At 40.1% G+C, this 25,355-nt stretch overlaps 1 protein-coding gene across 1 annotated transcript in view; it reads left to right on the forward strand.

Moving 5' to 3' along the window:
• Window positions 1-25,355, forward strand: part of LOC127660213 (actin-binding LIM protein 3-like) — a 118,019-nt gene that overhangs the window by 1,845 nt on the left and 90,819 nt on the right. Inside the window, exon 2 of the mRNA XM_052150336.1 lies at window positions 15,103-15,243. Within this exon, the coding sequence (XP_052006296.1) occupies window positions 15,103-15,243 (141 nt within the window). The remainder of the gene's footprint in view (window positions 1-15,102; window positions 15,244-25,355) is intronic.

The following is a 25,355-nucleotide window of genomic DNA, read 5'->3' on the forward strand; positions in this document are numbered from 1 at the left end:
ACTTACCTGCTACCTGACTGTGCAGACACATGTCATTTAAATGTAGCTGCAGCCATCCAGTGCTGTGTTGTTCACTACATTGGGCATGTTTGCCTGGAGCCATTGAAAATGCAGAGCAATTACACAGAGGTCACTCTGTCTCTCTTCATTGCTGCTCCCTACATTTCTTATGGCTAACTGTCATTATCAAATGCTCCCTATTTTCTGCATCACTGAGAGAACAGACAAACAATTGAGCTGTGGAATGCTCCCTCAATATCCTCTACATTGGTTTGAGTCCACTGCTTTCTGTATTTCTTTCTTTCAGACTCTGTAGAGTGAATATCAAGGGATTTTGTGCCTTAAAGCCTCTTCTTAATGATATATTTACATTTATGCATTTGGTAAATACCTTTATCCAAAATAACTTACAGAACATTGAAGAAATGTGTTCCCTGGGAATCAAACTCACAATCTTGGCATGGCTAGGATCATGCCCTACCCAGTTGAGCTGCAAGAACACTTTTGGACTGCAGTATTTGTAGATTTACAAGCTAAAATATGTGAGACAGAGTGAGAAATAAAGAGAGCAATAGAAGATGTTGGCAGTACTAACAAGACTAATTCAAAGAAAAGAGCTGGCTGAAATAAAGGTAATCCATAAATTCCAGTGGTTAAATGTATATATTCAGAAGCTATATGATACTGTAGGTGTGGGTGAGAAACAGATCAAAATGTAAGTCGTTATTTTACTATAAATTCTTCTCCCTGCCCAGTATATGGTGATATGCATAAAGAATGTGAATCACCAAAAACAAAATAAGAATGTGAAAGTGAAAGTGGAAATGTATGGTACATTTTTTATCTATTGATCTGTTTCTCACCCACACCTATCATATCACATCCTCTAGAGTCTTATGGATTACTTTTATGCTACTGCCTTTATATGCTTTTTGGACCTTTAAAGTTCTGGCCACCATTCACTTGCATTGTATGGACCTACAGAGCTGAGATATTCTTATAAAAATTTTCCTTTGTGTTCAGCAGAAGAAAGAAAGTCATACTCATCTGGTATGGTATGAGCGTGAGTAAATCATGAAATAATTAAAATATTTGGGTGAACTATCCTTTTAAAAGTCTATGTCCAGCGGCCCCTCACATCCATCAGACAAGATCACACACACTTACAGACGTGTGTCCATCACTACTGTCCTGTCATGCCAGCCCTGGTTGACAAGTATCTATATCCACAGCAAAATGAGTCCTATATCAACATAACCTGAAAGGCTGCTCAGCAAGGAAGAAGCCACTGCTCCAAAACCACCATAAACAAAAAAGCCAGAGTACAGTTTGCAAGTGCACATTTGGACAAAGATCTTACTTTTTGTAGAAATGTCCTCTGGTCTAATGAAACAAAAATGTAACTGTTTGACCATAATAACCATTGTTATGTTGAAGGAAAAAGGGTGAGGCTTGCAAGCCAAAGAACACCATCCCAACCATGAAGCATGGTGTGGCAGCATCATGTTGTGGGTGTGCTTTGTGCAGTAGGGACTGGTGCACTTCACAAAATAGATGGTATCATGAGGAAGGAAAATCACGTGGATATATTGAAGCAACATCTCAAAACATCAGCCATGATTTAAAGCTTGGTCAAAAATGGGTCTTTCAAATGGACAATGACCCCAAGCATACCTCCAAAGTTGTGGCAAAATGGATTAAGAACAACAATGTCAAGGTATTGGAGTGGCTATTACAAATAGGGATGCACCAATCCGATACCTGGATCGGTATCGGCTCCGATACTGACGTTTTTAAACGGATCAGGTATCGGTCTGACGAGACAGATCCAAATTCGATACTGTGTGTTGGTCATGTTCGTTGCTGTCAAGCTCAAAAAATGACATAAAAGAACCATAAAAACACAATGAAAGTAGTTCACATGACTCGTGCATTTTATTCAAAGCCACTTGAAGATGTGCGATTGCTCTGTGAATCACAAAAGGTTGTGTTTAAGAAGTAAATATATAAAATGCACGTGCATCTCCAGCGCATTAGTGAATGGAGCTGCTCTGTTTACACACACACTTGTGGCTATCTTTAGCCTTCACATGGTGAGCAACATCTGAGCGCTACTAACGAACCACATCTCAGATGTAGATGCTCAAAAGTTCGGTTCACTTGTAATTTACATTTAGAATGGCACTGGAGGTGCATTTGAGCACAATTTGAATAAGAAGCGAATTATACTACTGTGAACTTGCCTAAAAACAGACACACTTACAGGAATTCCTGGAGAGTTCAGAATGTCAGAATAAAAGCGTGAGGGTTTAAAAGTTAAAGGTGCACTATTTAGATATATTAGTATATATTACTGTTATAATATATTATTATTTGTTTACAAATTATACAAATATTTAAGTTGAATTGTTCCAAAAATAACTGTGTGAATGAAAAGTGCACTGATATCTGAAAAAGCAAATGTGAACAAGGAGGCCTACAAACCTGACTCAGTTACACCAGTTCTGTCTGGAGGAATGGGCCAAAATTCCAGCAACTTACTTTGAGAAGCTTGTGGAAGACTACCCAAAATGTTTGACCCATGTTAAGCAATTTAAAGGCAATGCTACCAAATACTAACAATGTGTATGCAAACTTGTGACCCACTGGGAATGTGATGAAAGAAATAAAAGCTGAAAAGAATAATTCTTTCTACTATTATTCTGACATTTTGCATTCTTAAAATAAAGTAGTGATCCTAACTGACCTAAGACATGGAATGTTTTATGTGATTAAATGTCAGGAATTGTGAACAACTGAGTTAAAATGCATTTGGTTACGGTGTATCTAAACTTCTGACTTCAACTGTAGATGTGTTTGCTGGTCAGGATAATGTGGCCCAGCACACAATAAAAAGTGAAACATTGGATGAATTCACTGTCATCATGGCCATTAATATTAACTAAAAACTGCCTTAATTAAATTAAATGTTTGCACTATACGTTTGCAATGATGTCACCATGTAGCATCTATCTGCATAATGCGTAATATCTACTTGGGAGTTGATTTGATCTGAGCTTACATGTCAGCAGACGCAGACCCACTATGGCACCGTAAACAACCTCTCATCCCATCAGGAGCGCAGTCTAGTCTAGCGTTAGCACCCATTTGTCATTCCTGTTGTCCAACATTATGATTTATCAGCACTGGGAACAAAAGAGAAAAAGACCAGCATGCTATTACTTGTCAACTATGAATTTCCTGCAGATACATTCTGAAGATTTAATTTACCATGCTCTCCCTCTGGCTTTCATATACAGGGCAATATCTTTGATGGAGCTATTTCTATAAGCCCATGTGGATATAGAAGCCAATTGATTAACCTGTTGCGGACACAGAAAGGCTTTCAACTGACATCCACTACAACATCTGTAAGATTTGCTGTAGAGTTTTTTACAATAAAATAGTACAAATTGTAGTGAATTTATGGGTTAATTAAATTGTGGCTCTTTTCTATTTTAGCAATTTAAAAGCAATTAATACTTAATTAGTCACTTAACTTTGAAAAACTGATACTTACATGCAGGAAAATAGTTTTAATAACTGTTTCGTCACAAGACATGGGGGTGTGGTGGTGATTCTAAATAAGAACGCCCCCAAATTTGTTGACCGCCACATCGTGCAGCCCCCCGCAAGATGCTGCCCTAGGTGACTGCCCATGTCGCCCATGCCTAAATCCACCACTGGTGAGAGCGCAGGCACGAAACAAGTTAGGTATGCCTGTTTATCTTTTAATTAATTACAAACCCGAACCTGACCCAAACCAGAAGTCATACTTAAACTGCCCCTAATCTGGGTTGCAGACCTCTAGTTTGGGGTTAAAATTTGGGAAAACATTTGCATCAATTATTGTTCATTTTATAAAAATGAACAATAAAAATCATAAATTTTTATTTATGCCGGCTCGTACAATTTCTTATGAATTTACCATCTTGCACTATTGTTACGACTTGTCATGAGGTCAGGTTGGAATTTATGTTTAACCAAGCAATGGCAGACAGGGGCGTGTTCAGGAACATTGTTTAAAAATTATAAATTAAATCAATTATTTATATAATTCCATTTGGTGAAGTTAGTGGTGCAGAAATTACACATTTCAATAGAAATAAAAAAAAAGCAATCAAAGGAACTGTCTCTTGTAGAAAGCATGGAGGTAGATTATTGTATGGCTGTATATTTAAAGAGGCCCTATTATGCTTTTTGGGATTTTACCTTTCCTTTATTGTGTAATATAGCTGTTTGTGCATGTAAAAGGTCTGCAAAGTTTCAAATCACTAAGTTCACACAAAAAGGATTAATTCTCTCCCACAGACCACTGCTCAAGAACTACAAGAAACTGCTGGATTGTACTCCAGCCATTTCTTCTGTAAAGTATCTACGTCACTATTTAACACATTTAAATAATGCCTGCCTAAGGGCTGCTTTGGCCCGTCCACCAGGATGATTTGGGTTAGTGTTGTAGCCAAGTCAAGAAGACACCGTTTTCTTCACTGCAAAAGCAAAATCTCTGTGTTTGGACTTCCAAAGGCAGACGCATTGAAGAATTAGTGGTTCAAATGTATATAAAATATTTAGCAGTACAAATAATGCCGGATTTTCAAGACGGTTACTCCTGAAAGATGGTGCAGTTTCCACTTTGTTGGGACAATCTGGCGCTTCAGAATCTCAATCTATAAGTAGGCTTGATTATTTGTGGATTTATCTGCTACAGAGAGTTCAAATGCAGAGTTTTGTGTTGTAGCTATGATGTACACCCAGTGCACAACTGTAGGCCTATGCTAACCTGCTAGCTAATGTTATTGTGTTGAAATAGTTTTGCTAATCAGCTGCGGGCCCATTTTTACCTACAATTTTGTAGAATTATGCAGATTGTTTGTCATTTTTACTATCATGTGTAGTGATCAAGTGTGGAGATGGATTTATTTTTACAAAAGGTAATTTTACCTAAATTAGAGTGTTTGAGACAGTGGATGAAAATGGGTTTAGCAGAAATGTACAGTATGAGAAAATGTGTTTTTTGAACATTATGAAAACTTATTCTAGTAGACCCCCAAAATAAAATCATGAACCTGTAAATTAGCATAAAAGGGGCTCTTTAAAGTGAAAAATGTCTATGCACTCAAAACCCTATTCTGAACTGGGATCTGTTTGTTCGGCAATATTATTTGTCGGGTAATGTATCAAGTAATTTTGCAGCTATAACAGCTATAATAAATATATAAATGTATAGATGCTGTTATGTTATTACTCGTTAAACAAACACCAAAAACAATTTCCTAGTAATTGTCAGTTGTACTTGCTGTGAGTAAGGATTCAAGCTCTAATACGTAAAAGGGGGTGTTGCTTAGCCATTAATTGTAGCACTGGATTTAAAGGTCTTCACACACTGCTCATTATTGAAAGGATAAGTGGGCTCTGTCTGGCCATAAGGGCTTGTTTACACCTCTCTTCTGCATCAGCTATAGAGGAATTGAGAGCAGCCTTGTCACCTCCGTTCTCCTGCAATCCTATGTGACTATAATCCCCAGGAGGCTCTCGCACTGAGGGCTGGATGTTACCGGCCTTTTGATAATATTGCTCAACATCAGTTCCCTGAAGATTCGCATAAGTCTAGGCTTTGCTGAATGTGCCATGTGGCTTATTTTTTCGCACAGCAAATGGTTTTGTATATCCCAAAATGTATTCATTTATTTATTTGAGTCTTTTTGTCTTTTTGTGAAAGCAGAGGGGAAATTGCAGCAAAATATGCTTAAACCATCTGCATTTAAGTAAATTCAGAGTGACCTATTTTGGGATCTTGGTCTTTGTTTTTCTTTGAATCCACTAAATGCAAAGGCTGTCAAGTCTATATTAATAATAGATGGTTTCCTTTTTTCAAAAGTTGCATTTATTTGAATCAAGATTTTAGCAACCATTTAGGCAATGCTTTCCTCCAATGCATCATTAAAAAAGTGCCCATCTAATTCAGGTTCTATGCATTTAAAACTGTAATTCTAAAAAGGTATAAGAGCAGTGTGTGTGTGTCCTTCACTGCTCTCTGTGCATGTGCTCTGTGGTATAGTAGGGATTACATTGCCTCTGTTTACACCCTGTTGGAGGCCCCACTCAGCCGGGCTTCCAGCATAGTGATACCCAGAACTGTCAAAAGAATAATGCCTAAAAGACTTATTGTGATTTAATGGGGTTTATGTACTTTTGTGTCCATTCCTTTTTTGTTTTTATCCCAAAAATGAAAAACGAACTTTTTTTTTCTTTATTGGTTTTAACACTGATAAATAAAATAAGCAGATACAAACTAATTTCCTGTCGACCACTTCATTTTCTATTTAAAAAGGAATAAATGAGATTGGGGGAATTCTCAATTTCTGTTTTCCTTCAGTGTTTAAAAAATAAATTTACGCCTTGAATATTTGATACGCACATTTGAGCGGCACTGAAATGCCACTTTGGTCCGTGTATCATCCGATCATTCGATTATTCCATTTAATCTGGCAAACCAAAAACGAAATAACGAATCAATGTTTTGTTTTTCTGTTTTTCTGTATGAACCAAATATGAAAATGTTCGTTCGTTTGATTGCTTTCAGCTCGAAACGGGAAATATAATAAACAAGGAAACCAAAACGAAATAATGGGTCGAATATACGTTGTCTTTATTTTTCTTTATTTGTTTTCCTATTTCCCACGGTGGAATCAATTCTGTTTCGCGCATGCGCAGTGGATAGTTTCAAAGGAGTAGGTCGCTGAGCGCCAAAAGCGTAGGGTTCGGTCCCAGTTGGTCAAACTTTCCAGTTCAAATGGCACTTCGAACCATACATGTCTTTTATTGAGGACATGTTTATGAATGGAATGCCATATCATGAGATCTCAGTAAAGATGCAAGAAATGGGTGTCCAGCGTGGAAGCTCTGAGATCAGCATCCGGAGACTACTTGCCTATGGGATCAATTCCATGCCAATATAAAGTATTGCAAAATAAAATAAAGTTTTGCAAAACAAAAAAAGTATTGAGCAAAAAAAATTTTTTTTTTAAAAACAAAAATTAAGTATCACAAACGTAAAATAAAGTATCGAGAGAAAAATAGAAAGTTTTGCAAACAAAAATAAAGAATTGCAAAATATAAATAAAATATAGCAAAAACCAAGATATAATTAATTGCAAAAATCAATGACTGTTGTAAAAGAAACTAAAGAACTTTTATCCTTTTTTATCTCTGCAACAGATTTTTAGGCAGCAATGATTTTGCCACACATCTTTTTCTTTGCAATGCCTACTAATTATTTTGCAATGCTCCTTTTAATCTGCATTTCCATCACGTGTGAGCTTGTGATACCGTTTTGCCTTTGCGCTTCACTTTTCTCTGCGTTTCACTTTAGACGGATGGTCCGTCTTCTGTATCCTACTGCCTTCAGCTATAATTAGATTTGGGATGGCTCCGCGAATTTGTCTCAATTTTCATAAAGTATTGTCCTGAACCACCACTAACTGTGAAGTATGCATGCCAAATATATTCAAATCTTGCCACTTGGCACATCATGGTGTTGGTGCCTCTAATGGACGACGAATGAGATATCGCAAGCCACGTCACTTCATTCACATATGCTGACTGGCAGTTGGTCTTTGGTCTATTATATATAATTTTTATTTTGAATAACACTGTATGATTTTATAGTGATTGTAGTGCTGCGTCCCATTGATATATGTAATTTTAAAAAGTTGCGTCACTTAGTATAAAAACCCCATGAGTTAATATGTGTTAACAGAAGTCAATTTATTTTTGACATTTAATAATATAGTTACTATATTTTCATCCAGGCTGAGGCAATTACATCAGCAGTACACTCTATCAGCAATCTACGGCTTGCAGAAATTTACATTGCACTTATGGATATAAGGTGAATAGACGTCCCAATAACAGGGACAGTCCTGATTTTACACGCCGTGTCCCATGTCCCGACAGACCAATCGCACGCCTTGTGTCCGAATCTTAGAATTTTATACCCACCACTAACTGTGAAGTATGCATGCCAAATGTATTCAAATCTTGCCACTTGGCACATCATGGTGTTGTTGCGAGGTGCCTCTAATGGACGACGAATGAGATATCGCAAGCCATGTCACTTGGTTCACATATGCTGACTGGCAGTTGGTCTTTGGTCTATTATATATTATTTTTATTTTGAATTACACTGTATGATTTTATAGTGATTGTAGTGCTGCGTCCCATTGATATATGTAATTTTAAAAAGTTTCGTCACTTAGTATAAAAACCCCATGAGTTAATATGTATTAACACAAGTCAATTTATTTTTGACATTTAATAATATATTTACTATATTTTCATCCAGGCTGAGGCAATTACATCAGCAGTACACTCTATCAGCAATCTACGGCTTGCAGAAATTTACATTGCACTTATGGATATAAAGTGAATAGACGTCCCAATAACAGGGACAGTCCTGATTTTACACACCGTGTCCCATGTCCCGACAGACCAATCGCACACCTTGTGTCCGAATCTTAGAATTTTATGTCCACTCCAATCCATGTTCATGATGTCTAAATATTAATTTAGTGTTCACTTTTATCCAAAGCAACAGAACTCTTTTTAATTACATTTATCAATGGGACACAAATACACAGGTACTATTAAATCATACAATGTTATTAAAAATAACAATATACAACAGACCAACTCCCAGTCAGCATATGGCCAAGTGATGTGGCATGCCATGGCCCTCCTGCAAGTCCACCAGGCCAAGGCTCTTAAAGATCTGCACTTGGGTAGTCCTGATCCCGACGTGCTGCAGGAACTGCGCTCAGCGACCAACCTCGCCCTCAGGGCCATGAAGGTCACAGTGTGGTCACTTGTGCAGGCGATGGCTACTCTCGTGGTTCAGGAACGTCATCTGTGGCTGAACATGGTCGAGATGCACGAAGTGGACAAAACACGCTTCCTCGAAACACCTGCTTTACCGCAGTACACGGTGAAGATGCCAAATCCCTGCGTGCAGAAATCGCGACTCTCTTACTCAAAGACGCGATAGAGCCTGTCCCTCCAACTGAGATGAAGAAGGGTTTCTACAGCCCTTACTTCATCGTACCCAAGAAAGGCAGCGGCTTACGACCGATCTTAGACTTGGACGTTCAAAATGCTCACACAAAGACACATTCTAACTTGCGTCCGACATCTAGATTGGTTCGCAGCGGTAGACCTGAAGGACGCGTACTTCCACGTCTCAATATTGCCTCGAAATCGACCCTTTCTATGGTTTGCGTTCGACAGGCATATCAGTACAAGGTCCTCCCCTTCGGCATGTCCCTGTCCCCTCACATCTTCACGAAGATCGGGAAGCAGGCATCTGAATTCTCAACTACCTCGATGACTGGCTCATTCTAGCCCACTCCCGAGAGTTACTATGCACCCACAGGGACCAGGTGCTCAGGCACCTCAGCCGTTTAGGGCTTCAGGTCAACTAGGAAAAGAGCAAGCTCACCCCAGTTCAGAGCATCTCATTTCTCGTCATGGAGTTAGACTCAGTCTCAATGTTAGCGCCCCTCACCAACAAGCGCACGCAGTCAGTGTTGATATGCCTCACCGCGTTCAGGCTGGGCACGGCGGTCCCCTTAAAACATTTCCAGAGGCTCCTGGGGCATATGGTGTCCTCCGCAGCGGTCACGGCGCTGGGGTTGATGCATATGAGACCGCTTCAGCACTGGCTCCAGACTTGAGTCCCGAGACGAGCATGGTGCTGCGGCACGCACCGTGAGTTCATCACCCCCGCCTGCCGGCAAACTTTCAAACCCTTGACAGACCTCTGCTTTCTACGGACAGGAGTCCCCTAGCTGAAGGTGTCCCAATGTGTCCTGGTCACCACAGACCCCTCCAAATTGGGTTGGGGTGCCATGTGCCGCTGTGCTGGCACATCAACTGCCTAGAGTTGTTGGCTTTACTTTTTACTCTGCGGAGGTTTCTCCCGCTAATTCAGGGCAAGCACGTCTTGATCCTATCATACAGCACCAACACGGTAGTGTACATAAATCGCCAAGGCGGCATATGCTCCCGTCACGTCACATGTCGTTGCGTGCCACTCACATCCCGGGCAACCTCAACTGGGTAGCGGACGTGCTATCACGACAACTCTCCAGTGGAGAGTGGAGGCTTCACCCCAGTTGGTCCAGCTGATTTGGGAACGGTTTGGCAAGGTCCAGGTAGACCTGTTCGCCTCCCAAAAGACCTCCCTTGAAGACGGAGGCTCCTCTCGGGCCTCCAGAGACCCCCCTTCGAGCCCTCTCCTTGAAGACGGCCCTCCTGATCGCGTTCGCCTCCATCAAAAGGACCTGCAAGGATTCTCTGTCAGCTACACCTGCCTGGAGTTCAGTCCGGCAAACACCCACGTGATCCTAAGACCGCGACCGGGCTACCCAAGGTTCCTACCACTCCCTTCAGGGACCAGGTAGTGAACCTGCAAGCCCTGCCCCTGGAGGAGGCAGGCCCAGCCCCTTTGTTGCTGTGCTTTGTTTGCTTCGTTGTACGTGCTTTGTATATCTACTTGGACCACACGCAGAGCTTTAGATGTTCTGAGCAGCTCTTTGTCTGCTTTGGTGGACAGCGGAAAGGGAACGCTGTCTCCAAACAGAGGCTTTCCCACTGGGTAGTGGACGCCATTACGTTGGCCAATCACACCCAAGCCGTGATCCCCCCCCCCCTTGCAGGTCTGAACACACTCAACAAGAAGTGTTACGTCCTCATGGGCACTGGCCAGGGGCACCTCCCTAGCAGACATATGCAGAGCAGCGGTTTGGGCAACACCCAATTCCTTTGCGAGATTTTACAATCTCAGGGTTGAGTCGGTTTCGTCCCGTGTTTTCTCAGGTCCGAGCTGGTAGAACTCGGTACACGCTGACAAACTGACCGGGTGGACTGCTTGCACCTAGCGCCCTTTCCCTCCACTGTGGAAATACTGTGCACTTTTACCCCAGGAGATCCCACGAACTCGGCTCCCTGGATGACTCCTCCCTAGCCCTCTGGTCCGCGAATTCAGCGGAGGAATTCGCCGACCAAGACCAATGCGGGTACTCAATATGCTCCACAGGATGGGCTCTCACTTGGACTTTTCCCCCTGTGTGACCCCTAGTGTTGCTTCTTCATCACAACATGGAAGTGAGCGACAGACGGGGAACGTCTACGTTACAGATGTAACGTCCGTTCCCTGATGGAGGGAACGAGATGTTGTGTCCTCCCGGCCACATCGCTGAACCGAGCCACTGTTGCGGCCGAACCTCGTTATCGGATCCTCAGAAAAATCCTGAATGAAACAGACACATTTCCCTCCCTTTATACCCGTATGTCCGGGGTCAGGACATGCAAATTCTCTCTGCCAATTTCTCATTGGCCTTTTCTCATAGATCAGAGATGCAAAAGGCTCTCAAGAGAGACCCCTAGTGACCCCCTTCTTGGACACAGCGTCTTGTTCCCTCGGTCAGGGAATGGAGGTTACATCCGTAACCTAGACGTTAGTGGTGGTTCGGGTCAGGACAATATTAAATGAAACTTTAGACAACTTTGCAGAGCAATCCCAACTATAATTCTGGCTGATAGTATTAAGAAGATGGGGCAGAAAACAGGGCAGGTTGACCAATCAGATAAAAGGGGCGTTTCAAGCTGTAAATAAATGTTTTAAACAATGAAAGAAAACAAAATTTAAGCCATTTTCCCTTTTTCCATTTTCTCTTTATTCATTTTTTATAGTCATTTTAAATTACTAATTTTGAAATAGTCAATAGAAAATGAGTTTGTATGCTTATTCTATTCATCAGTGTTTTAAAACCAATAAAGAAGAAACCACATTTTTCTTTTTTCATTTTTGGGTTTAAAAAGTAAAAAGAATGGACACAAAAGTATACAGACCTATTCTATTTTGAATTGTCACCTCTGTTTATTTGTTATAGAGCTAAATTAATTAACAAAAAAATTTGAATTAGAATTTTATACATTTTAATTTTAGACATGTGGCTTTTAACAAAATTTAATTTTCCATGGTGTATTTGATAGTTTTTAATTTTAATTTTGTAAATTTGAATCCTAGACATGGCATTTGTTTTTGTGGCATATTTTATAGTATTTTTAAACAGCAGATTTTGTGTACAAAATTTTTCTAAAGGTGAAATTAGCGGTAAATATTCAGATTATAAAATTACATCAGAAGAAGATAATCAATATTCAAAATGAAATGTAGAATTCAATTTTCTGAATTGCCGAAATTCAGATCTCACAGAAAGTAGGCCATAGGTCAAGCTTCCGGGTTCCACAGGGGAAAGTAGAGGGTTTAAGAAAAGTCGAACGGAGCATTTTGGCCAATAACAGAGCTGCTACAGCTTTCTGACCTCTATGAAGTTGGCATCCCAATAAATTATGCCAACAAAATCTTTTTTTCATTATTTAGCTCTACAATTTGTTTGTTAATGTTTTTGAAAGTTTATGTAGCCTTGACAGTCATTAAGGCAATGCTTTGGGGGGAAATAGCACTCCCACATTGTCATAAATGCTCCAATTTATGTTATTGCGAAACATCTCTGAAATGTAGCTTTGTACACATTTTCTCTTGTGAAGCAGTTATCTGCTTTTAACAGCATCTTGACAATGCAACACTCTACACTGACAAAAGACTGTGGGCTTCAAGGCATCTCTCACTGAGCTAAGGGCCACACACAGAATTCAGAAAACAGTGTTGGCAGTCATCCAGGTAGCATGAAGCTCTGCCAAAGGAATAAGCGCTTACAATATTACCAGTGTGCAATTGAGCCACTGGAGGTGGCATAACAGCATTAATAGGTCATTGTTCTTCAGCTGTGGATGAAGATATGTCAATGAAACTCTCTCTTCCAATAGACTGACAATATGTGAAATTATATACTGTTTGTCACAGTGAAAGGTCTGGGGGAGACTCCTGTCAGACTGAAATGTACTCTTCAGCCCCTCAGATATTTTGATCAATATGTAAAGCCTCCCCTCCATCCTCTCCTGCAGGAATGAAAGCACTGACCTAACTGCGCACCTCTGTGGGTCTTCAGCCCGAGAAGAACACCAATTTGCGAACAAGCACCAATTCAGGGCGTAAAGTTGCCTGGTAGAGGGAGCTCTGGCTTGGTTGAAAATTTGCAGTATGACCTATAGCAATTAGTAAACCACAAAATGCTGCAGTTGAATATATACACTCACTTAACACTTTATTGGAACACCTGTACACCTACTTATTAATGCAATTATCTAATCAGCCAGTCATATGGCAGCAGTGCAATGCATAACATCATGCATATATGGGCCAGGACCTTCAGTTAATGTTCACATCAACCATCAAAATGGGGATTTCTTTTTTTTTTATCTCTGTGATTTCAACCGTGGCATGATTGTTGGTGCCAGACAGGCTGGTTTGAGTATTTCTGTAACTGCTGATCTCCTGGACATTATTCTTCCAAGTGTCCTGCACCCTAATATCAACCCCTTTCTGCTGAATACTGGCAAATTCTATCAGACATTTTTGCATTAATAAAAATGTGTTCACTTTTCCCTGTGGTAGGCCTACTACTGATAGCGTGTTGTGCAAGCAATCTCTGAGACAGTGATGGTGAGCATGATTCAGAGATTGCTTATTTGCTCTAAATACATTTTTTTAGTCCACTAACATTTTTCTTTTAGCTGGGGTTTGGGTTAAGGGGATTGGAGTTAATAAAATATGCATTCTTGTTGACTGTGTTAGATAAGTAACAACTAAAATACAACTCGTTTAGGTGCCACCATGTGGATGTTTCACATCAACAACACTTTCAGCTTCAGCCTCTGGGGGCAGTGGTGTGAATTTCAGTAAGCACAGACCAATTTTCATCAGCAAAACTTTGGATGCGGAAAGTTCAGAACCAAAGTCCTGTTTCCAAATTCATGTTGTGAACAGTCTATTGCACACAGGGCTGTTTCAATGTGATTTTATGTCTTTTAATAGTTTTGATGTCCAAGCAACATTAAAATTGGATGTTTATAATTATCAAAGTTCAAATCGCAATTACAAAATTTGACAAAATAGTCACACCAGATATTTGTCTCCAAATTGTGCAGCCCTACTGTATAGTATGGATATCTGAACAATTCTTGATTTATTATTGCAGGAAATGTTTCCTGCAAGATAGCTGATCAGTATCGCTAAGTTGGGAAAACTTGACACATTTTAGTCACTGATTATGTTTTTTCCATCACACACGAAACCTTTATTAAAACCCAGTTCCTAGTCTGCTTTATCGAACTAGGCACTTTTTCTTTTTTTTGTTCCTGGCTGTCGCCTTGCTCTCTTTCTCATGGGGTTTGTGACAACACTGTGCTGATGAATCTGATATCAGACCCGGCAGTTCTTCCATGCAGCCAGCATTGTAGCTGAAACAATGAGATCAGGGTAGGAGCATGTGCCCTTGCTGTTTTAGACATTTACCCCAGTTAAATCTGTTTAGACTAGAGCGAGGAAAACACTTGCTATGTACAGTGATTGTGCAGTAATTAATTTATTCACTGACTGAATGTTTGAATGCCTGTTATGCATCTTTAATAGGAAGGCAATCAACCCAGAACCTCAAGCCATCAATACTGAAAAAGCGAGAGAGATTATTTAGGTACGCCTTCGGCTTATTATAATGTAAAACACCAGGCCCAGAGCTGTAGTACAGGTAGCGTGCTACAATTATAGAATATAGGGCAATTTATGGTCTCACAATACAAAATGAATTGCCTTTTAATAATGTTTTCCTAAAAGGTGGATTTGTTGCACAATTTAAACATTAAACTTTTTGTATGAGCATCCTGACAAGCCCAACACAGCAAAACTGGTTTGAAAGGAAGACTGGGGGAGTGTTCAGGACATTTGTTTGAAAAGAGTTGTTATTTTTGCAATTATGTTTGATGTCTCCTGAGGCACATAAATTGCATACTTCACCTTTAACAATAGACTCTTAACATTTAGAAAAATGTATAACATGCTAATGTTTGTTACATAGTCATGCCTTTTTGTTTTTTACCCAGTAGTACCCTATCAGCATAGCTCGTGCAGCAGCGAACGACGCTCTGGACCAATCAACTGCTATCGTTGCCAGGAGGTGTGCAAAGGGGAGGTGGTACGAGTGCAAAGTGTACACTTCCACATCAAATGCTTCACCTGCCAAGGTAAGAGCATCTTGTACATAAACTATGCATTGGTTAAGCTTTTAATTATGGGAAAATCTTGCATACAAGCTTGGGCATGTTTCAGATACACTATCCAATAGATGCTATTTGGTAATAGCACTTCCTTAAGAAAGCAAGAGTACTCTATGGATCTGACCTAATAGCAGTTTGGCATCCGTGGTGGAAGTAGTGGATGTCTGATTTAATGATTCTGGCCATGCTCCTGGGAACCCTGGGCTGTCTAAAGTAAGGTTCTGCTTTGTAATGAGATTCTGTGTCCTCACATCATAAAGATATAAGCTTAGTGATGCTGCATGGCAGTGCCCTTAATTATCAGTGACGTTTGCGGTGTCAAGAAGTTAAAATGCTAAATTAATGTGAATATGATGTGACCAGGCACTATCACCTTTAGATTAAGTTAGATTAAAACTTTGAAGGGGGGAGTGTTGTCTGTTACTATAGACTGTACTTAACTGTTACTGTAGACTGTGTAATCTGCATATAGAGAGCTGTGGAACTGCATCTCTGTGCATATCGTAAACAGGTCATTCCTGCAATCAGGCTTTGAAACATTTGTGAACAGCAGTGGACTGAGCACACAGCCCTTGGGGGCCCCAGTGCTCAGTGTGGTGGTGGTGGAGAGGTTGTTCCCGATCCGGACTGACTGAGGTCTCCCAGTCAGGAAGTCCAGGATCCAGTTGCAGAGGGAGGTGTCCAGGCCCAGCAGGTTCAGCTTTCCAAGTTAAATTACTAAAAAATTATCTCGCAGTGAGAACATGAACCATCCATGAACACTTCCTCAGTGTGATCGCTGTGCAGAGATGTGAGGCTGCGCCCATGGCCGTCAGAAGCAAGGTAATGAGAGGTAATGACCGCATCCAGAAATGACACAAAGACGGAAGGGCATCTTGAGAAAGATGCATCTTTAAAAAGACGTGCAATGTCAATTTGTGTACTCTTTTAGAAGAGTTTCTCCAACAGCATATGCTCTATAGAGTTAAGTGGAACAGCAGTGGGTTTACTCAGCTCGCTGAAACACAACCGTTCGGCTCCGAAGAAAAAATCTGTCTGAACAGACGCATGCTTCCCTCCTTTTATACCCATATGTCCAGGGGAGGGGCATTCAAATTCTGTTTGCCAATTCTCATTGGCCTTTTCTCAAATATAAGAGGTAACTGAGGCTCTCAAGAGAGACCCCTTGTGTCACTACATCGACACAATGTCGAGTGAGTGACAGAAGGGGAACTCCACTATCAGTGTTAAAATTACACATTTACCACAAATTAATACATGTTAGTGAGAGAATGTAAAACTAAACTCTTAACTGTATGTGGGGGAAAAATAGAAATCAAATGATTTAGCATTTATTTTTGTCAAAGATGTTTGACGTGCAGTTTTTGGGACATGAGGAAGTGACACAGTGATTTCAATTATTTAAAATTTTAAGCCCACAGATGTGTGTCTTTATTCTTTTTAACAAGCCTATCAAAATTGTTATCGGGTGAAATTAAACAATATAAATACCACACAAACTTGTTATGGGGACTTACATTTCAAAGAATTGTAGGAATTGTTTTACAGGTGTTCCTGGACAAGACGCTGCTTGCGTACAAAATACGTGTCAAATGTGAACGTCCTATACTAAACTTAAAATGAAAAACTCAAACTACAATGACCAGGAAGAAGAGAGAAAGGGCTTAACATGAAAATAGTGTATATCTCATTGGATTAATGTCATAGTTTTGGGAGTAATTAGTGTCATAGTTTTGGGAGTAAATAGTGTTTATCATAAGGTAAATGTAATGGGGCTTCTGCACTGCACGGTACAACTCTACTTTACTTGACTCTGCTCGCTTTTTGGGGGGTTTCTACTGTGGATAGTACCTGGTACTTTATTTAGTACCACCTCAGTCGAGGTTCCAAGCGAGCCAAGTCGATACTAAATGTGACGTCAAAACCCTGCAGATCACTGACTGGTCAGAGAGAATCGACACTACCAGCGCCACTGGATTTTTGACACGGGACATCATCCCGCTAGTTTTAAACGATAGCAGTATCATTTGTTCATGCAACATTCAAATTGTAGAAAGAATTGGTTGTGCGCAAAACCACGCCGTGATGAATAAACAAAGTGCAGACGTTCCTCTCGTTATTGACAAACAAAATTAAAAAGTCTTTCAGGAATGTCACGTGTCTAACTAACCGTTAGACACGGCTACCACCAGACCCACCAACAGTGTAGGGAAAAGTAAAAAAAATTAAAAGTGACTACAGAAACATCAAGGAAAAGTGTAAGTGGTTCAACCAAATGTACGCTATCTAGACCGGCGAGCAATGGGAGTGAGAGTGCCCTGGACTCAATGGAGGGTGGTACGTTAAATCTATACTCTGCTTGAAAGCTACACTTTATTTAGTTGACCAGCTACTGGAAAGCTTACTTCTAAAACAACCAGGCCAATTTAACTGTTACACTTGTGTAAAATCACCATGCAACAACTGCTTTATGCAGCACAATGAGCTAGTAGCTAACAGCTAGCGGTTGTGTTATTGTTTATTGTTTTGTGTTGCGTATAAGAAGATGTCACGGCAGTAGAGGTGGCGCATCTATGACGATTAGCCTATAATCCCACCCACGTTGAGGCGGCACTAAACAGCAATGGAAAAGCAAGCTCAGAAAAATAATGCGAACAGAGTTGAGTCGAGTTTAACCATGACGTTAACCATGACATGCAGTGGAAAAGTGCCATAAGAAAATCATGTTAAGTGTTTTAACTAAACCTAAACTAAAAGTACTACTGTACTTTTATTTTGAATTAATGCAGTAATGCAGTTTTTCTTACCTCTCTCTCACTCTCTCTCTCTCTCAATCTCTCTCTAAAAGTACTACTGTACTTTTATTTTGAATTAATGCAGTAATGCAGTTTCTCTTACCTCTCTCTCTCTCTCTCTCTCTCTCTCTCTCTCCTCTCTCTCTCTCTCTCCCAGAACGAGCTCTGACATATACAATAAAATGTAATGGCATGTCAATAGGTGCGTTTACTGGTGCTTTACAATCTCAATGGTGGGAAACAATTAACATGCACTCGAATGCTATATTTTGACAAAATGATTTTTCTTCTCACTGTAAACATGACAGACGACGTCCACCGATTGCCACTGATCTTTCCCCCAGCAATTTCTGTCAAGTGTATAGTATGGGTAAAGCAACATCCGATATCTTACACAACTCACTTGAAAGGTGTTTGTGTTTCAGGTTCACTTTTCACAATTTGGGAAACATTCCCTGTATTCCATTTAAGTAGTTCCTGTGGTAACTATGTGGAGGGGTACCCTGCCCCTGGTTGGTGGTTATTCTCAGCAACACTATCAAACCAACAGTCAATAGGAGCCACCCTTTGCAAACCCTAGAGCATTATTAGGGGGATGAGTGGGGCTCAAGAGACAGGGAGGGAGAGATTGAAATAGAATGGAACCTTCCCTCCCTCCATTATGAAATCACAAGTTGCCTTGGAGCATGTGAAGTTACTCAACAATAACAATCCTTTTCCCCTTCGCTTCCTCAAACCTGCCCACTCTCGCTCCACTCCCCTTATTTCCCCTGATAATTGCCTCAAGCAATAATGTATATATATATATTAGGGCTGTAAATCGTAATTAATCACATTTAATCTCGCATATGCAATAATTCAATATATAATGATGAATTATTTATACATAGTTATCTTTAAAGGGTAACTAAACACCTGCTCAGAGTCAGACTCCACCCACTAGAAATATTTGAAAATGCAGGAAAAGTGGGCAGACCCCGGCGGGGATAGAGGGAACGAACCGAGTGCGGGGCTGAGCGGGGGCACCTGAGACTCGTAGTGGCGGATTAATTGACAGCTGCTGTCAGACTCTATTTTATTATTATTCCTCACACGGTCGCAAGACGACATGTACATGAATCTGGCGTGGTGAGCTGTCACCGCTTACGTCACGAAGTACCGCAACAGCCAATAGGAAAATTCAGATGCTTTATACTTTATACACTTTATACACAAATGTCAAAATAATTACATGAATAAATGACCAGTACTAATAAAGCCCCATGCTTACAGATCATTAACTAAAAAATGTTGGTTTAGGGATTAGTTACCCTTTAAATATAAAACAATATATATATATATTATAATAAAAAATATTCAGATAATTAAAATGCATTACATTCTTGTGGCAGAAGAGTTAATCATTGATAAGACAATACAAAAAGTGGTTTTAGAATACAATGTAAGATATTTAGTGTGCTACAATTAGAAGGGAACCGTTAGAGTGCCCTCATTCTCACACCATTATATGTAAGGGTATATGGTATGCTAAATTTAGAAGGGAATTTAGGGTCTTGAAATATGTGAGCTATGAAGTAAATTAAACTGTCCTTATTGTACATTATTAGGTAATGAAATGTATAATGTAATTAGTCGTGTTCGACAACCATTATAAATGAGATAAATGACAAATAACTAGATTATTTGTCTGATTAAATTCTCCACCATTAATATCTTAATACAATGTCTCGTTATATCCACTCACAATTTCTACTGTAAGGAATTAGCTTTAATAAGTGAATTATGATTAATTCAATTATTGGAGTGATATTAGTATCATGGTTTATTGAAAATAATATCACTCGTATTTAGGTACAGCTTTGAAGCTAAATCTTTTAGAAACAAGGATGAGATTTTTTATCAAAATATACCACAGTCATTCATCTTTGAATACAGACAAACTTTATTGCTATTCTAAACATAAATCTAATCTAACACATGTATACATAAGACAGGTTGGTGAGAAAATGAACTTTATGGAGTCTGTTGACAATGCCTTAAGCACCATTTAACCTTATTTCACTCTACATCGTTTTGCTATCGAAGTAAGTATTGTTAGGTATTTAACAAATACACCAGCATTTTGAGCACAATATTGGAGTTGTTCTTGCATGGCTATAATCATTAATATGTCAGTTATACAAGTTTCCACATTTCAAAGCAATTTTCAGAATTACATAGCAACCCTAGGTATTGTATATATCATGGGTTTAAATGCATTCTGTGCATTTTAGAATGTTAAATCTGTAAAGAACTGTGACTTTTTGTAGAATTTTACTTGATTAAGATGAAGCAAGCTATAATCACTTGCTTAAATGACTGGCGTCCTGACCCCCATCATCAGCAAATGCTTCGAGAGGTTAATCAGAGATTACATCTGCTCTGTTCTGCCCACCTCTTTGGACCCATTGCAGTTTGCCTACCACAACAACCACTCCACTGATGATGCCATTGCATCTACACTACACACTGTTCTCTCCAATCTGGAAAAAAGGAACGCATATGTGAGAATGCTGTTTGTAGACTACAGCTCAGCATTCAACACCATAGTGCCCTCCAACCTTGATGAGAAACTCCGCAGCTGGATCCTGGATTTCCTGTCAGGCAGACGTCAGGTGGTTAGAATGGGCAGCAACACCTCCTCATCACTGACCCTTAACACTGGAGCCCCGCAGGGCTGTGTTCTCAGCCCACTCCTGTATTCACTGTACACACATGACTGTGTGGCAACACATAGCTCCAGTACCATCATTAAGTTTGCTGACGATACGACGGTGGTTGGTCTGATCACTGACAATGATGAAAGAGCCTACAGAGAGGAGATGCACACTCTGACACGCTGGTGTCAGGAGCACAACCTCTCCCTCAACGTCAGTAAGACCAAGGAGCTTGTGGTGGACTTCAGGAGGAATGACAAAGAACACAGCCCCATCACCATCAATGGAGCACCGGTGGAGGGAGTCAGCAGTTTCAAGTTCCTCGGTGTCCACTTTACTGAGGAACTCACATGGTCCGTCCACACTGAGGCCTTTGTGAAGAAGGCTCACCAGCGCCTCTTCTTCCTGAGACGGCTGAGGAAGTTTGGAATGAACCACCACATCCTCACAAGGTTCTACACTAGTACTGTAGAGAGCATCCTGACTGGCTGCATCACCGCCTGGTATGGCAATAGCACCACCCACAACCGCAAAGACCTGCAAAGGGTGGTGCGAACTGCCAGAAACATCATCGGAGGTGAGCTTCCCTCCCTCCAGGACATATATACAAGGCGGTGTGTGAAAAAAGCTTGGAGGATCGTCAGAGACTCCAGCCACCCGAGTCATGGTCTGTTCTCACTGCTACATCAGGCAGGCGGTATCGCAGCATCAGGACCCGCACCAGCCGACTACATGACAGCTTCTTCCCCCAAGCAATCAGACTGTTGAACACTTGATCTATAAGGATCAATAATTAGCACTGCACTTTATTAATCTATAATCTCACACTGGACTGTCAACATATTCTCCTCAATACAACTACTTATATATATATATATATATATTTCATATACTCTTACTTATTGTATATTGTGTATTCTATATTGTGTGTATTGTTTACTGTACATTGTATATCATTATTGTGTTGTGTAAGTATGTGTACATTTGATATGTAAATTGTGATGTGAAAATATGTTGTTTACTGTAACTGATATATGTCTCGTCACTGTCATGACTGCTATGTTGCTCGGAACTGCACACAAGAATTTCATCTACTGTTGCACTTGTGTACATGGTAGTGTGACAATAAAGTGATTTGATTTTGATTTTAAATGTATTAGTATTCGAGTGGTGCAGATCTGATGGTCTTTTGGAAAACTTTCAAAGAGAAGGCTGCTTTAGCTCTGTGTGGAAGTTCAGAAGGTTGTGCTGAGGGGCCTTTCTGAGCAATGTTGATGCCTGGGCCATTTAATTTATGACTGTGAAAGGGCATTCAAAAGGCATTCTGTTCTCAGCAATCCATTTCGCAAGTGAATTTGTCAATCAGTTCGAGATTTATTATGAGGGCTTGTTTAAGGACCCGTCAATGTGCACCTGTGTCAGACATGCTTGCGTAGCGTCTCGGGTACATCGCATCATAAACAAACCATTTTTAGTTCACTGTGTCAAGTTAAATATAGTTCAATACTTAGAACACATCTTGAGATCCCTCAGTTTGAATTTGCACTCCATCAAGTGTTTTGAATGGAAGAACGTAACGCATGTTTGTGTTGTGCTGCCTGCTGAAAAGTTGTTTTATTCACTGCCATACAGCTGAAATTTCCATTACTGCCCTCTGGAGTAAACAGGTGGTACTACAAGCTTGCATTTCTCAGGAATCTTCCATATTACTGTCCGGGGTCATTGCGATTAATTGCATAAATGTTTTTAACGCATTATTTTTATGCATTAAATGACGCATTAAATCAACAGCCCTAATATATATAGTTAGGATCAATTTTGCATTAATTCCTCCTGTAAAAAGTCATTAAGTCACTTATCATTTGGCAAAACCACTGAGGGCAGTAAATACAATAATACATTATTTTTCCAAAACAAATTCTTTATGATTCTCATCTCAGCTTACACAGTATATACGTAAGTGTTCGGAAACACTCTCCACTTCTAGCTCTTCTTTATAAGCTGACTGTTCTCTTGACAAAAACCCTGTATGATCTCTCTCACATGTTCCTGCTCTCTATGCCTATTATGTTTTTAGTTGTTTACTGATTTTTTTTTTTCAATGTTGCTGCCTCTGTGATTTATTGATCTGAGTGCTTTAATTGCAAAAGGCATTTAAATATGCTATGGCTATTGGTATCCATGACTGACTTGGTAACCAATGTAAAATCAATAGCTTATAATGGAGCTATTTGTTTTGGGCAAGAATCAAATAAGTAAATTAGTTGGCTTTACTTCACAATAGCAGGAGATGGATGAAGAAAAGGAGATGTCTTTGGAATTGTAGTCTATATAATTGTAACAGCAAGCACTCCTGCACGCAGGATGAAACATGTGGGCCAAGGTCATGTACTGTAGATACTGCTGATGTAGAGGGATGTAGAGATGGAGCTGTTTCTACAGGGATTTAAACAAGGTTTGGCCATGTGAAGAAGGTGATGCTGTATACACAGTTACAGTATGAGACAACCAGCTGTTTCCAAGGACACACAATGACTAGTTTGTTTAACAGGGAGGCAGCCAGGTATTATATGACACTCATCACTGCTACTCACTTTCTATGTATACACATACACATGTCAACAATCACAAAGATAAACTATCATAGAAGTTTCCTCTTGTTGTCCTGCAATCTCTTATCCTGTTGTGAACTGTTCAAATTTCCTCTCAGTAACAAGCATACAGTGCATCCGGAAAGTATTCACAGCGCTTCACTTTTATTTTGTTATGTTATAACCTTATTCCAAAATGAATTCATTATTTTCCTCAAAATTCTACAAACAATACCCCATAATGACAACATAAAAGAAGTTTGTTTGAAATCTTTGCAACAGGACTTTTGGAAGGTTCATCTTCCAACAGAACAACGACCCCAAGCACACAGCCAAGATAACAAAGGACTGGCTACAAGACAACTCTGTGAATGTTCTTGAGTTTCCCAGCCAGAGCCTAGACTTGAACCCGATTGAACATCTCTGGAGAGATCTGAAAACGGCTGTGCACTGATGCTCCCCATCCAACCTGATGGAGCTTGAGAGGTCCTGCAAAGAAGGATGCGAGAAACTGCCCAAAAATAGGTGTGCCAAGCTTGTAGCATCATACACAAAACCACTTGAGGCTGTAAATGGTGCCAAAGGTGCTTCAACAAAGTATTGAGCCAATGGTGTGAATACTTATGTACATGTGATATTTTTCGTTTTTTATTTTTAATAAATTTGCAAAGATTCTTTTACATTGTCATTATGGGATATTGTTTGTAGAATTTTGTGGAAAATATTGAATTTAATCCATTGTGGAATAAGTCTGTAACATAACAAAATGTGGAAAAAGTGAAGCACTGTGAATACTTTCCGGATGCACTGTATATATTGGGGTTTAAAACTCTGAGACCCCTTGTGACAAGTTTCAATTTTGAATTTATCTACAGTTATTTACTCTGCATCCCAATTTGCACCCTGTCGCCCATTAATAGTATCCGAGATAAAAATCTGTGTGTGTCCCAAATCATAGTATGTTGAAATGAGTGTTCTAAAGTAATCTACTATTTCCAGTAGATTTTTGAATTGTGGATCCATGAGCACTTTTTCAGCCAATTGTGCCCATAATCTATTGCTCGACAGTACTGTAGTTTCACTGTTCACTTCAGAACGTACATTTTCAAACGTGAAAAAAATACAAACATGGTGCTAAGACTGACAGACTTTCATTTCTTAAATGTTTTTACTAATGAAATGTCAAGTAAATCTAATGGTTAAATGATGTGAAAAGATACTACTTTGTTCTCGCTGTAGAACAAAGGCGCTAATTGTGAACTATCAGTTGCTATATTTACACAGGGAACAGAAAAGTTATTGAGATATTCTTAACATAATCATTTTACCTGCATGCTTTTATATCCATCAACTGTATTTTATTTGCTTATTGTGGAGGCTTGTAACCCGCACAAGAAGAGACAGTCACAATGTAAAAGAAAACTGCTTTTATTAAAGAGCAGGCAAAAGTACAAAAGGGCAAATCCAGAGAAGAATAGTAATGGGGAGCGATAGGTCGAAGCCGGGGAATCAGGATATGGCAAAGGGGCGAATCTACAGAAGAGTGGTCGAGGAAAGCGTAAGGTCGAAGCCGGGGAAATCAGAATCAGTATAACAGGTAAGTAGAATAAGACAAGCTAGTTGAATAGACAGGGGAGCTAGGGGAACACTAGAGCTGGCAAAGCGAAGGGGTAAACTAAACAATAACCAACAAGAGTGAAACGAAAGGGTTGTGATATATATAGGGGAAAAAACGAGCGGTGCAGGTGAAACGAATAACCTAGTGATTGGGACGAGTGCGGGTGAAACTAATACTCTGGTGATTGGGAGCGAGTGTGAGAGCCCGAGGGGGTGATTGGGAGCGAGCGTGTGAGCTCGAGGAAGCGGGGTTCGTTACAGTACTCCCCCATCTGCTACGGACGGCTCCGGACGGCCGCGCTCAGTTGCAAGGAGCGCGACCTCTGGGAAGCAGTGCGGGACGATCGGGATGCTGGCGATGGTAGTCTAGCTTGAGAGCT

This window comes from Xyrauchen texanus, chromosome 19 (genome assembly GCF_025860055.1).
Source record: "Xyrauchen texanus isolate HMW12.3.18 chromosome 19, RBS_HiC_50CHRs, whole genome shotgun sequence".
Classification (NCBI taxonomy): Eukaryota; Metazoa; Chordata; class Actinopteri; order Cypriniformes; family Catostomidae; genus Xyrauchen; species Xyrauchen texanus.